The 14,989-nt window shown below is 35.2% G+C and overlaps 2 protein-coding genes across 2 annotated transcripts; both read right to left on the reverse strand.

Annotated features, from left to right (window-relative positions):
- Positions 1 to 589: 589 nt before the first annotated feature.
- LOC139087968 (sphingomyelin phosphodiesterase-like) lies at positions 590 to 5,966 on the reverse strand. Its single transcript, XM_070636945.1, has 10 exons — positions 5,521 to 5,966; positions 5,157 to 5,375; positions 5,053 to 5,099; positions 4,820 to 4,989; positions 4,652 to 4,765; positions 4,570 to 4,585; positions 1,831 to 1,892; positions 1,642 to 1,774; positions 1,157 to 1,505; positions 590 to 1,006 (listed from the first exon to the last, which is right to left on the reverse strand). Exons 1-10 carry the CDS (start codon positions 5,938 to 5,940, stop codon positions 671 to 673), a joined length of 1,866 nt encoding a protein of 621 aa, XP_070493046.1. The 5' UTR covers positions 5,941 to 5,966; the 3' UTR covers positions 590 to 670.
- A 6,457-nt stretch (positions 5,967 to 12,423) lies between these two features.
- Positions 12,424 to 14,324, reverse strand: LOC139087969 (trypsin-3-like). Its single transcript, XM_070636946.1, has 6 exons — positions 14,181 to 14,324; positions 13,878 to 14,107; positions 13,657 to 13,826; positions 12,884 to 12,925; positions 12,682 to 12,823; positions 12,424 to 12,625 (listed from the first exon to the last, which is right to left on the reverse strand). The coding sequence occupies exons 1-6, from the start codon at positions 14,301 to 14,303 to the stop codon at positions 12,541 to 12,543; spliced, it is 792 nt and encodes a 263-aa protein (XP_070493047.1). The 5' UTR covers positions 14,304 to 14,324; the 3' UTR covers positions 12,424 to 12,540.
- Between the last annotated feature and the right edge of the window lie 665 nt (positions 14,325 to 14,989).

The following is a 14,989-nucleotide window of genomic DNA, read 5'->3' on the forward strand; positions in this document are numbered from 1 at the left end:
CAGGCAGAAGATTTCGAAGGATAGAGCTGTCTTTAGGCATTCCCTAATGGGCCTTCATGCATCATACCCAAAGAAGTAAGTAAGTTGGATTTTACCGAATCCGATTCAAAATCATAACCATGCCGACCTAAAACACTTTTTTCTGACTTCTTCATGGCGTGTGCCTTTCATACATCACCAAAACAGTAAGAACGTTGACTGAAAACCTTTGAATTCAAAGAAGAATCCAGAAATCTTTGCAAAAAAAAAAAATCACAAAAGTAATCCTTCAAAAATTGATTAAATTCATATCATACCCCCAGCAGTCAACAACTATGAGATTCATTTCCCCTTACTTGCAATATTGATTCCATTTAAATCCTTCCTTTCATGATAAGATCTTTGCGGAAGAGATAAAATTTCAAAAGAATAACTTAGATAGCAATATGTCGTGAAATCTGATATAATTTTAATTTAATTCTCACTGATTTAAAGGAAAGCTTCTGCCTGATAAAATTTTTGGAAGACTTTCTGTTAAAAATCAAGAGATTTGGAGTTAAAGGTAAACACCTGCGAACAAGAGAATGTGCGTCAATCATAAAACTCATAATCTTTTATAATAAATGCAATTTATTCCATCAAAATCGTACCTAATATAAAGGCACAGCAGACAATAATATCAACAAACTTTTTAAGCAAGTGGAAGTTGTCTCAATTGATCACATTTACGAAGTTCATTGTACTCATTAATAACAATAGCACAAAGATGATTTCTCAAGCACTCATCGTCACATGGAGCAGTCATAAGAGGATCTCCCATTGATATTTTGTATTCAAAGTAGCGTCTCAAAGTTGCACGATTTCTTGCCAATGTATTGGTGACCCAGTTGTTCAATGATGCTGGTGACAAATCTGGAAGTCCAAAATCAGCTCTCATCGAGAAGAGTTTTCTCCATACTGGTGGTGTGTTTGGATTAAGGTTGGCTTCTGTGATACTGTAGTACCAGGAATCAGCTTCATTTACTTGCTGTAATGAGGTTTAGTGTCAAAATTTTGAAATTTCAATCCTAAACAGCACAATGTGTTCGCTGGGGCACCGCTAAGTCACTTCTAAACCCCACTTGCCCCGACGGCACCAAGACAGCAATTCACATTGAGCCACTCTGTCAATACTTACGAAAATCTGATTATCAACATGATACACAACATAATTTGGATTAACATTGCTGTATGTTGTTGTAGCTCCACCATTCCATGCATAATTGACAGCAAAGTCAGTATTTCTAGCATAAAAGACATTGAATTCATCACGATGTGAATGTCCCATAAATTGACCGCTAATAATTCTGTGGAATCTGTCAATAATTCTACGATATTCTCTTGACCACCAACGTAAGCAACTTCCACCACCACTTGGAATGTGATGTACAATGTGGACATATTCGTTTGCAGCTTCAGCAGCGAGGAGTGTGTTGTGGAGCCATTGGAGTTGAGCGGCGACTTCGTTTCTTGAGTATAAAATCCACCTGGAGATGATGAAGGGAATTTAAGTATGGAACTAAGCTTTAAGTCGACTTGGATTTTGTATGGAATGAAGTTGACTGGACTTAAAGCTTTTTTATGGATGCTTAGTGTCCAAATCAACAAATAATGAAGTCTTACCAGTTGTAGACGTAACAATCATTGTTATTCATTGCAATAATTCTGAAACCTGGTCTGTTCAATACAGTATAATAACCTCCGGCTCTAACAGTCGTCAATGCTGATGCTGGAAGCCATGATGCCCATGCAGATGCTGAAAAATGGCAAAATTTATCAAAATTTCATACTTAAATTTCCAGAAATTGTTACCTGCGTGTTCATAAAGCCAATGAACTGACAATGCTGGATCAGTGATGTGTGTTGGTGCGAAACTGTAAGTTACAGCATAATTAGCAGTTGAATGACAAATTCCATTATCACACTATGGGCCCAAAATGGCAAAGGTTGTCAGAAATTCAGGTTATGTGTGAATGTTGTAGTGTCTGAAGAGTAGTGTACGGGAAAAAAAAAATTTTTGTCCAAAACTGCTGTGTGCCTGACTTATGGCCAAAAAACGATTTTTGGTACCTGCCATTATAAAAATTGTTGGCGTGCTTCAATGCATGGACCAATTTTTTTCAAACTTTTTTATTTATTAGATATATATAGAGCCTACAAAATAGCAACACATTTTCATAATTTAGGTTCCACTATATATCCAAAAAAATTAAAAATATGTCAAAAAATGCGATTTTTTTAACATTTCATGCTCTCATGCAGCTATATTGCACTATGAGATAAAAAATGTATATGCATTTGATAGAACCTATTTATACCTAAAAATCATCCATAGATTGTAATTTAATTGGATGCACTACAAAAGCATAAAATAACTTTAAAGCTAAAATTTTTCGATTTTTTGTGATTTTTTGACCTTTAACCCCATTTTTCCCTATAAAGGAGAGTCGTGCTGTTTGAGCTGAACACTGATTATTATAGGACTAATATTGTACTAATATTATGTGAAAAAAAATTTCAATATGGGACCCCCCTAGCTCATTTTTGGGGGGTCCAAAGGTATGCCCCCCTCAAAAATGGGGGTCTCTCAAAACTCAATGTTACTTTTCTTAACCGGATGTTTGACAAATAATTTAAAAACACTTTTAAACTACATTTCAATAAATTTTAAGCAGTTCTAAACTGTTCTGAACAATCGAAACTACTCATGTTAGCCAGTTCATAGATTTGTAAGTTTTTGAGTTTTAGACATATTTTCACGAGGTTTTATGGACTTAAATGGCAATACATATATAAATTGTTTTATTTTTCATAAAGTACTAACAATATCCTATCCAACAATATATAAAATGTCATACATAAGGTCAATTCAGTCAAAAAATTTGAAAAATGATCAAAATTTTATGTTTTTTAAAATTCATCCTTCACATTTATGCTTATAAATTCTGTTAATCTTAAGTATATGCATTGAATTTGGTATTTTTGTAGACATTAGAGTAGGATTAAGGTAATAAAAAGGAAATCAAAGTCCAAAAATAGCTTAATGTAAGAAAGGACAAAGTCCAATTTACCATATTTTGACTGCCTTTACTCAGTGCAGGAGCATCCAAATTTTATTTTTTAAAATGTTTTCTATAGATCTATACTAGAACTAATAAAAAATATTCGCAAAAGTAATTTTTCGTTGCTAATTGTAAGAATCAAATAAACAAATTTATTCAAAAAATTGCTATTTTTATGTTTTTTCAATGGAAAAATTTGTTCGATTTAATCTCGGAAAATTATTTTTTTGTTTATTTTCTATAAGTTTTAGTATAGATCTATAGAAAATATTTCAAAAAATAAAATTTTGATGCTCTCTGCACTGAGTAGAGGCAGTCAAAATATGGTAAATTGGACTTTGTCCCTTTTTACATTAAGCTATTTTTGGACTTTGATTTCCTTTTTATAACCTTAATACTACTCTAATGTCTACAAAAATACCAAATTCAATTCATATACTTAAGATTAACAGCATTTATAAGCATAAATGTGAAGGAAGATTTTCAAAAAACATAAAATTTTGACCATTTTTCAAAATTTATGGCCAAATCGACCTTATGTATGACATTTTATATATTGTTGGATAGAACATTGTTAGTTCTTTATGAAAAAATTAACAAGTAATTTATGTATTGCTATTTGAGTCCAAAAAACCTCGTGAAAATATGTCTAAAACTCAAAAACTTACAAATCTATGAACTGGCTAACATGAGTAGTTTCGATTGTTCAGAACAGTTTAGAACTGCTTAAAATTTATTGAAATGTAGTTTAAAAGTGTTTTTAAATTATTTGTTAAACATCCGGTTAAGAAAAGTAACATTGAGTTTTGAGAAACCCTCATTTTTGAAGGGGGATACACTTGGACCCCCCAAAAATGAGCTAGGGGGTCCCATATTGAAATTTTTTTCACATAATATTAGTACAATATTAGTCCTATAATAATCATTGGTCATCTCAAACAGCACGAATTTCCTTTATAGGGAAAAATGGGGTTAAAGGTCAAAAATCACAAAAAATCGAAAAATTTTAGCTTTAAAGTTATTTTATGCTTTTGTAGTGCATCCAATTAAATTACAATCTATGGATGATTTTTAGGTATAAATAGGTTCTATCAAATGCATATACATTTTTTATCTCATAGTGCAATATAGCTGCATGAGAGCATGAAATGTTAAAAAAATCGCATTTTTTGACATATTTTTAATTTTTTTGGATATACAGTGGAACCTAAATTATGAAAATGTGTTGCTATTTTATAGGCTCTATATATATCTAATAAATAAAAAAAGTTTGGAAAAAATTGGTCCATGCATTGAAGCACGCCAACAATTTTTATAATGGCAGGTACCAAAAATCGTTTTTTGGCCATAAGTCAGGCACACAGCAGTTTTGGACAAAAATTTTTTTTTTCCCGTACACTACTCTTCAGACACTACAACATTCACACATAACCTGAATTTTTGACAACCTTTGCCATTTTGGGCCCATAGTGTATCACATAATACTTACACATTTGTTGGTTGAGCTGTTTTAATGATTAAAGAAACAGAAATTTAGTTGCAGCTTATGATTGTTTTGATAAAAGTATTACCTTCGTGATTTCCAAGGACTGGATAGACTGCGACACCAGCAAAGACTTGTCTTACGAGGTTATAGAATCTGTCCATAATGGCGATGTTTCCTGCATGTGTTGTTTCCCAAACACCTGGAAATTAAGGGATATATTGATAGTTACGACTAGAACAGGATCCAAGCTTACCATGATCAACAAAATCTCCTGTAATGTACACAATAGATGCGTCTGGATGATCTCTGCGTGCACTACGAATTGCATCTTCAACAACTTCCCATGGAGAGTCACAATCACGATAATCACCCCAACGTCCAGCTCTATCTGCTGGATCAACAGCAATACCTCTATCGCGGCGGCTGTTGGAGTTGAAATTTTCAAAATTAATCATATATTTAGGCTTAAAATGGTAGCGCACTTACCAACAAGTTGGTTCTGGACAGTTTGCATATCCACCGACGAGGTAAGCCTAGATTTCAAGAAATTTAGTCATTGTTTAGCTATAACTATCAATTTATCAACTTACTGGATCATAATGAGGATCACTAAAGTGCAAGATCTTAATTTCATTTGAACTTCTTGGAATTGAGCCTGATTTATGTGCTGTAATTGGAGGTCCAGTTGATACACTGACAGAAAAGTCAAAAACTGGATCTGGATCACCACATTCGCCTTGAAGAACGACTGAACAGATTTGATTGGCTGTCAATGTTGGACGTTCACCAATAATGAAGAACAATGAGTCCTATTTCAAGGATTTAAGTCAGAATTAAGGTTGAAGTTCAGAGATTTAGACAAGATACCCGATTGGACAAAAATACGTTAGAACTAGACATCAACTTTAACCATCAACTAGATATAACGTCTTTTTGTCCACACGAGCTACTTACAGCATTTAAATTAACAAGACCACGACAAACAACAGCACCATAAGTAGTAACTTGCATGCAAGCATCAAATGCAAAGTCCATTAAATTTTCCTTTGATGCACCAGCACGGAATCTTTGTAAAATAGCAGCAACTGTTGTACGACAGAAAAGACATGAAACGATTGCAGCTTCTGGTGGAAATTCCTCAATTTCAGCTCGTCCAACAATTGGTGGAAGTTGCATCATCTTGAACATGCTTTCAAGTTCTTTTGATCTGACTCCATATCGTGTATAGTTGTCATATTGAATACTGAATTGTTCAGCAAAATGATCAACATTTGCCAACAATGCTTCACGTCTCTGGATGTGCTCCTCCGAACGCAATTGCAATGCTGAGCTGGCAGCAATTAAGCCTAACAGCAACAGAATTATTTTCACCATATTTTTTCACGTTTCACTGCCTATAGCTCCCGTTACTATGAAAAAGCTTCGCGAAATTTTTGTTCCTTTTATAGTCATTAATTGAGCTTAATCTATTAATTATTGTAGATCCATCTTTAAGATTGTAGATATGATAAGAAACTATTTCGGATACTTTAAAGGTAAGACTAATTGATAAGAAGATAAAAGGATGAAAACAAGGTCTGATTAGATACGATTCTGTTTTGTTTATTTATTTATGGATGGTCAGATTGTTGGTGACTGTTGTATTTTTAGTGTGGAGAAGTGAACTTTGAGTTAATGGAATTTCTTGTCATTTTGGTAGACTTGTAGATTGAATATTCAGAATTTTTGTGTCGCGTGTATGATACAGGAGACACGGTGACCAAGAGCTCCAAAAGCAACTTGGTGCAGAGCTAATAGAGTTTAGAACTACCTTCACATTGGATTACTGCCAATTCCGGTCACAGTTTGATGCTTTTCTCAAATGGTCAAGCATATAGATTATGAGTGAGTCTGGATCATCTGTTAGAATCGTAGATTTCATAAATTAATGTACAAATTCAGTGGATTTTCTTAAATTTCCTTGAAATTCGTGTTTTTTGACAAATGACCCACAAGGAGGCACAAGGAGGCAGGAGTTATTTAGGGTTCAATTCTCGTAAGGAATAATACATGCTCAGTCTTAATGTATTGCATTTGATTCATTAAGTTCATTTATTCCTTAGTTCATATCACCTTAATACATGACAGCCAAATACAATTTCTGAGCAAACATTCAAATCACTTCAAAATTATTAATCAACCTTTAAGCAAATCCAATAACCTTACCTATCCAAAACTCTACAAATCCAACAAATTAATCAAATATTCCATCAAAACCATAATAAAATGATACGCAACATTTAATTATTAATGTTTAAAGATTATCAATTTAAATATCACAGATATGCCAATGTCTTATCAGTCACATCTGTTTCCATATCAACATAGAATATCAGCAGCATTTGATCCACACGCCCACATCACGTTTAACTCACACTTTTACTTCATAATCAATATTATTTTGCTTCTTTTACGACGTAAATTTTATCTTCAAATCAAATTAGCTCTTATCAGTCGATTGCGATTGATAATAAATATTTTGTTGAAGTAAAATTAAGCTCATTTATCTTCGGGGTTTGTTTTGAATCAAGGAAGCATAACTTTATGCATGTTGATCAATTTTTATGTGCTGATTTATGAATTTTCTTAGAAAAATTAATAAAGAGTTTGATTGGAGTTTATTATCATATTCACACCAAATTTTCAATTTGGGTGAATATATTGCTTTTGGTATTTTGAAATTTCAGTTTTTTTAATTTCCTGCATCAGATTTACAGAATTGACAAATATTTCCAATGGTGGAAAGTCTGTGCCTGAAAATACCAATCCAACAGTGAAAACCGCATCTTGATTGGTGCTTCCAGTGCAGAGAAATCGCAAAAAAACACTTTCTGTTATTTAGTTAGTTAGTTAGTTAGTTAGTTAGTTAGTTAGTTAATCAGCACGATATCTCTCTTCAAACTCAATACTAAGACTTCGGGTTTTTTGCTTCTGGTAGGGAATGGGTATGGCAAGAACTGTATTGTTTTTGGAGCCATAAGATGCCTCTATTGAGGCACAAGATGTAAAAAACTGTCTTTTTTTGGTCCAAATTATAGTCGATTATTGCAAAATACATTTTTGTAAACAAACAAAAAAATAAATTGAACTGAATCTTACTGGATCTCATTTTAATGGTCTAGAAGTGAACTGGATCCTACTGGATCTTGTTTTTATGTGTCTGGGAGTTATATGGATCCTACTGGATCTCGTTCTAATGGTCTAGAAGTGAACTGGATCCAACTGGATCTTGTTTTTATGCATCTGGAAGTTGTATGGATCCTACTGGATCTAGTTCTAATGGTCTAGAAGTGAACTGGATCCTACTGGATCTTGTTTTTATGCATCTGGAAGTTGTATGGATCCTACTGGATCTTATTTTAATGGTCTAGAAGTGAACTGGATCCTACTGGATCTTGTTTTTATGTGTCTGGGAGTTATATGGATCCAACTGGATCTTGTTTTTATGTGTCTGGGAGTTATATGGATCCTACTGGATCTCATTTTAATGGTCTAGAAGTGAACTGGATCCTACTGGATCTTGTTTTTATGCATATGGAAGTTGTATGGATCCTACTGGATCTTATTTTAATGGTCTAGAAGTGAACTGGATCCTACTGGATCTTGTTTTTATGCATCTGGAAGTTGTATGGATCCTACTGGATCTCATTTTAATGGTCTAGAAGTGAACTGGATCCTACTGGATCTTGTTTTTATGCATCTGGAAGTTGTATGGATCCTACTGGATCTTATTTTAATGGTCTAGAAGTGAACTGGATCCTACTGGATCTTATTTTAATGGTCTAGAAGTGAACTGGATCCTACTGGATCTTGTTTTTATGTATCTGGGAGTTATATGGATCCTACTGGATCTTGTTTTTATGTGTCTGGGAGTTATATGGATCCTACTGGATCTCGTTCTAATGGTCTATAAGTGAACTGGATCGTACTGGATCTTGTTTTTATGCATCTGGAAGTTGTATGGATCCTACTGGATCTCATTTTAATGGTCTAGAAGTGAACTGGATCCTACTGGATCTTGTTTTTATGTATCTGGGAGTTATATGGATCCTACTGGATCTCGTTCTAATGGTCTAGAAGTGAACTGGATCCTACTGGATCTTGTTTTTATGCATCTGGAAGTTGTATGGATCCTACTGGATCTCATTTTAATGGTCTAGAAGTGAACTGGATCCTACTAGATCTTGTTTTTATGTATCTGGGAGTTATATGGATCCTACTGGATCTCATTTTAATGGTCTAGAAGTGAACTGGATCCTACTGGATCTTGTTTTTATGCATCTGGAAGTTGTATGGATCCTACTGGATCTTATTTTAATGGTCTAGAAGTGAACTGGACTTACTGGATCTTGTTTTTATGTGTCTGGGAGTTATATGGATCCTACTGGATCTCATTTTAATGGTCTAGAAGTAAACTGGATCCAACTGGATCTTGTTTTTATGCATCTGGAAGTTGTATGGATCCTACTGGATCTTATTTTAATGGTCTAGAAGTGAACTGGATCCTACTGGATCTTGTTTTTATGTGTCTGGGAGTTATATGGATCCTACTGGATCTCATTTTAATGGTCTAGAAGTGAACTGGATCCTACTGGATCTTGTTTTTATGCATCTGGAAGTTGTATGGATCCTACTGGATCTTATTTTAATGGTCTAGAAGTGAACTGGATCCTACTGGATCTTGTTTTTATGTGTCTGGGAGTTATATGGATCCTACTGGATCTCAATTTTTATAGCCTGAAAGTGAACTGGATCCTACTGGATCTTATTTTTATGGATCTGGAAGTTATATGAATCCTACTGGATCTCATTTTGATAGCCTGGAAGTGAACCTGACCCTACTGGATCTTATTTTTATGGGTCTAAAAGTTATATGGATCCTACTGGATCTTATTTTAATGGTCTAGAAGTGAACTGGATCCTACTGAATCTTGTTTTTATGTTTCTGGAAATTATACGGATCCTACTGGACTATAAGGCTTAGTGATTTATAAAAGTACTGTAATCTACTCAAGTCGGGCGAGCGAAGCTCAGCCCGGCTCGTATAGTGATCTATAAAAGTACTGTAATCTGCCCAAGTCGGGCGAGCGAAGCTCAGCCCGGCTAGTATAGTGATCTATAAAAGTACTGTAATCTGCCCAAGTCGGGCGAGCGAAGCTCAGCCCGGCTCGTATAGTGATCTATAAAAGTACTGTAATCTGCCCAAGTCGGGCGAGCGAAGCTCAGCCCGGCTCGTATAGTGATCTATAAAAGTACTGTAATCTGCCCAAGTCGGGCGAGCGAAGCTCAGCCCGGCTCGTATAGTGATCTATAAAGATACTGTAATCTGCCCAAGTCGGGCGAGCGAAGCTCAGCCCGGCTCGTATAGTAATCTACAAAAGTACTGTAATCTGCCCGAGTCGGGCGAGCGAAGCTCAGCCCGGCTCGTATAGTGATCTATAAAGATACTGTAATCTGCCCAAGTCGGGCGAGCGAAGCTCACCCCGGCTCGTATAGTGAACTATGAAAGTACTGTAATCTAACCAAGTCGGGCGAGCGAAGCTCAGCCCGGCTTGTATAGTGATCTATAAAAGTACTGTAATCTGCCCAAGTCAGGCGAGCGAAGCTCAGCTCGGCTCTTATTGTGATCTATAAAAGTACTGTAATCTACCCAATTCGGGCGAGCGAAGCTCAGCCCGGCTTGTATAGTGATCTATAAAAGTACTGTAATCTGCCCAAGTCGGGCGAGCGAAGCTCAGCTCGGCTCTTATTGTGATCTATAAAAGTACTGTAATCTACCCAAGTCGGGCGAGCGAAGCTCACAAATTTTTACGACCTGAACGGAGCGAAGCGAGTGAAGGCGTGAAAATTTTCCCAAGCACTAGAAGCTGCATATCTATGAAAATATGATGCCGTGAGTTGAGAAATGATTCGAGCGAAGCTTGAACTCAAGTAGTTCGAACGCAGCTCGAACTTGGTTGAGCGAAGCTCACAAATTTTACGACCTGAACGGAGCGAAGCTAGTGAAGGCGTGAAAATTTTCCCAAGCACTAGAAACTGCATATCTATGAAAATATAATGCCGTGAGATGAGAAATGGTTCGAGCGAAACTCGAACTCAAGTAGTTCGAACGCAGTTCGTACTTGGTTGAGCGAAGCTCACAAATTTTTGCGACCTTAACGGAGCGAAGCGAGTGAAGGCGTGAAAATTTTCCCAAGTACCAGAAACTGCATATCTATGAAAATATGTTGCCGTGAGAAGAGAATTGGTTCGAGCGAAGCTCGAACTTTAATAGTTTGGAACCAGTTCATTCATTTAAATAATTTTAGTTAACGTGTAAATAATCATTTTTTATCACATTTATCTCATAAATAATTATTTTGTTCAAGTTGTGTTTTTAATTCTTACTTTTCTGTACAGTTTTTTGATCTACGTATGGTGTGAATATTCCCATGAAGCGTGATCCGCTTCATTACTAGTTTGTTTTTTGGAATTGCTGGCGTTGAAAAAATATACTTGAGAGGAACATATATTGTACCAGCGTAAACGGATCGAGAATTCGTTTTAGCATTCAAGAATTCGTTTTAGCACTTATGTTTGAAATTTAGAAAACCGTTAAAAATTATTACAAAAATTTAACTTTTTCTTGAGTTTAAAACATAAGTTTTAAATTTTACCGTTAATTAGTTGATAATTTGCAGAAATTATACTATTGTACATGGTTAATTCAGTAAATATCAATTGCAATTAACAGTAAAAAATTCGTGTTTTTACCGTTAAATTTTTATTCAAATTTTTGGTGCTAAAAACCTAACAAATTCTTGCAAAACCGTACAAAATTAACGGTCAGTTTTTCTATTCGTTTACGCTGGGTATTGTAGATCTCATAGTTTTGCAGTTTGACAACTGTTCTGGCAACTTTCTTTGAAGGCTAACGGTGAAGAAGTAGCGAAAATCTGGTTCTAGGTCAGTGCAAGTCTGACCTGTGGCTAGAATCGGTGAAATTCGACCTCAAATCTTATTTATTCCGAATCTTTTTTACCTTTTCTACCGCCTGTGCTTTCAGAGGCTTTGCCATGTCTTTATGATGGTTAAATAATGCAAAAGTGGCACAATAAAATCCTGTAATCAATGATGCTGTCGATAAAAATAGTAATGTACTTGACATCGGTAACTAGCAAGCGGTTTCCAGTGATAGAGCCAGCTTAAGATGTAAATTAAAGGAGGTAATTAATCAGGATTGATCTGAACAGCCAGCGAAGTAAACTAAATAATTAATCAAAGGAAAGCAAAAGTCACAAGGCATATAACGCTGCCTGGCCCATGCATGTAGTCGTAATTGATTAAATGTCGATCCTTGCCATAATTACGACGACTTAAGGATATAATTTGAAAATGATTCTTCTTCTTCGTGTCTCTTTCAGGTATATAAGTATAGCCAGAATAACTCAGTAATCAATCAAAAATCCGAATACAGGACAATGTAACTCTGAACTGTTACTGTATTCGATTGAAATTCGACTAGAGTCACGTCAGTCTGATGCTGGAATTTGAATCGATTAACCGACGTGTACTATTTGGATAAAGCATAACTACCAGAATAGTTAATGAGCTTTTTTACTCACTTTACGGTCTATACAGATCATCTGTGATCCATGGCCCAACTCAATTAACGTTTAAAACGGGTTCTGTCGCTGACTGCCTTTTGCTAATAGCCAATTCCAAGTGCTGCACTGTTATTATAAACAGTCTATTTCCAAGAATTAGCTACTGAACAGAAACCAAAATTTCCCCAATTTTATAAATTAACCAACATCTTAATTAATGAATCCACAAGGCTTTAATGTTACTACATCAATTTATTAAACTCATTTTCTTAATCTACAAATATCACAGAAGAAAGAGCATCTCCAACTAAAATATCATATTATTACACTCATCAATATCCTTCAGCTTTCAAACTTTATTGAAAATAATCCACATTGCAGCTGCAATCATTACCAACAGATACTTAGTGGGTGGATGAAATTTCCCAACGGAACTGGAAGTAAATTTTTGTTTTATAATAAATTTTGTGCTAAATAATATTTTTCTAACTTTGGTCTTATTGGTGGTCTTGGTATATCCTCATGAGGCAAATTAGAATCAATGCATTCATTAATCCAGCCATTGTAGCGTGAAACGTCTGCATAGATACCTGGAAAGTTTCTTCTACCGCATCCGAATCCAAATGATACAACTGAAAAAGGAAAATGAGTTTTAGAAGAATTTTTATTTTGATTAATATTTGGAATTTTACCTCCAGCAATTTGGTTGCTGCATATCAATCCACCTCCGGAGTCTAAAAATAGAATGTAAATATAAATAAATTTTATGGATTTATGAATAAAAGATGAGAAGATGTGTAGAGTAAACAGAATTTTTGTAGGTGTATAAATTGGGAAGCACAAGTTGAAAAGTCCCTGGCAAAGAAGGGCATAAAGCGCATTTTTACTGATTTTTCGAATTTTTAAGATTTTTTATAAATGTTCTAAATTTTTCCAAATTTTATAAAACCTTTCCTATATTTTTGAAGTTTTTTCAAATTTTTAAAGCTTTTCCAGACTTTTCCGGATTTTTCCGAAGTTTTCAAAACTTTTTCAGACTTTTTTGAATTTCATGAATTTTTCCAGACTTTTCTGAATTTTTAAGGTTTTTGCAAATTTTCGAAATCTTTTCCAGTTTTTACCGATTTTTCCAGCCTTTTCCCAAAATTTCTGAATTTTCCAGATTTTTCACAAATTATTGAATTTTTTTTTAAATTTTCTAAAACCTTTCCAGACTTTTTTAGAATTGTTTAAAAATTATCAGAACTTTTACAAATTTTCCGAAATTTTCCAGAATTTTCCTAATTTCTCTAATTTTTTCCAATTAATCTTGATTTTTCAAACTTTTCCAGATTATTCCTGATTTTTTAAAATTTTTAAAACTTTTCTTAGAATTTTCCAAATTTTTTACAACTTTTCAAAATTTTTCCCGAATTTTCCAAAATTTTCCCTGATTTTTCCAATTTTCTCCTTATCAAAACCTCACCTCCAAAGCACGCATCCCGAGAGCCATCCATACTACCAGCACAAATAGTATTATCCGGAATCAGTCCATTATATGAGCTAGTTCCGTTACAAAAGTCCATACTGATGACATCAAGTTCAACTCGCAACAATACTGGATGTGGTCTTGTTCTGTCCTCATGTATGACACCCCTAAAATAATTCAAATTAATTAAAAATTCTTATGCAACTGTTGTTCCTTACCATCCAGCCAACTGACAAACTTCACTTGGATTTGGAGTTAATCTAGAACGTGGCATCGGCCGAAATGTAGGCGTTTCATAAAATCCAACAGAAACTCTCACAACGGCAATATCATTCTCAAGTGTTATAGCATGATAATTTGGATATGCAAAAATATGTGTAGCAAATCTGATTTGTCGAGTACGTGCACCACGGGAATCTATGGATATATCATCGCCCATCAATCGCATCTGTAAAAAGTAGTTGCAAATTTTAATGTTAAATTAATTTAAATTTTTTTTAATAATTTGCAAAACTTTTTACATCATTTGGATGAATAACTCGTCCATCAAGTTCCGTAATACAATGTGCAGCTGTCAAAACATGACGAAGATCTACAAAAATAATTATTACGCGATAAAAATGATAACGAAAATGTTCAGGCATCTAACTAGGGCGTTGACACTCGGGATTAATGTTGGAAGTTAGGAATATGATTTTGGGGTCGTTTGTAAATGACGTCTAATTTTAGGGCTTTTAGAGACAATTTAATGGATTGGCACAATGTAACCAGTAGTGGCATACCTAGGTGTTTCGGCGCACACCTTCGTGCGACACTAGGTGTCTCGGCACACAACTCATACTACGTGTCTCGGCACACTAGGTGTTTTGGTACATCAGATACACTGGGTGTCTCGGCACACAAGGCATTCCAGGTGTTTTGGCACAGTAGGCATACTAGGTGTCTCGGCACACAAGGCATACTGGGTGTCTCAGCGCACTAGGTGCACACTACATGCCCCGGCACACTGAGCGCACTAGATGCCTCGGCGTTAGACACACTATGCTTCTCGGCACAAGTTGCCGAGTGTCCAACCTCTAGTCCACACAATAAAACATTGATAACACCCCTGATTCCTGATTCCATTCAAAGTGTCAACCCCTTTCCACCTTACCTAACAGTGATCCACACAAAAATGATGTCCGCGACGTGTCTGAAGGGAAATTTTAGCTAAAAACTCTCCATGAAATGCAGGCGTTCCACCAATAATTCTTGGAAAGAACTCAACTTCATCATCATCGTTGTATTTTGGATGTTGATAATGCGGGTACACCTGCTTCCCAATTCCATT

Source organism: Chironomus tepperi, unplaced genomic scaffold (genome assembly GCF_022539635.2).
Source record: "Chironomus tepperi strain 1889 unplaced genomic scaffold, CSIRO-AGI_Ctep_v1 contig_157, whole genome shotgun sequence".
Classification (NCBI taxonomy): Eukaryota; Metazoa; Arthropoda; class Insecta; order Diptera; family Chironomidae; genus Chironomus; species Chironomus tepperi.

Coding starts and splice junctions, on each gene's coding strand:
- LOC139087968 (XM_070636945.1), bottom strand. CDS start 5,940: ATGGTGAAAATAATTCTGTTGCTGTTAGGCTTAATTGCTGCCAGCTCA. Junction 4,990..5,052: donor TGTCCAGAACCAACTTGTTG/GTAAGTGCGCTA, acceptor CAACTCCAACAG/CCGCCGCGATAGAGGTATTG. Junction 1,007..1,156: donor ATGTTGATAATCAGATTTTC/GTAAGTATTGAC, acceptor ACCTCATTACAG/CAAGTAAATGAAGCTGATTC.
- LOC139087969 (XM_070636946.1), bottom strand. CDS start 14,303: ATGCCTGAACATTTTCGTTATCATTTTTATCGCGTAATAATTATTTTT. Junction 13,827..13,877: donor GTTTGTCAGTTGGCTGGATG/GTAAGGAACAAC, acceptor GAATTATTTTAG/GGGTGTCATACATGAGGACA. Junction 12,824..12,883: donor CAGCAACCAAATTGCTGGAG/GTAAAATTCCAA, acceptor TTCCTTTTTCAG/TTGTATCATTTGGATTCGGA.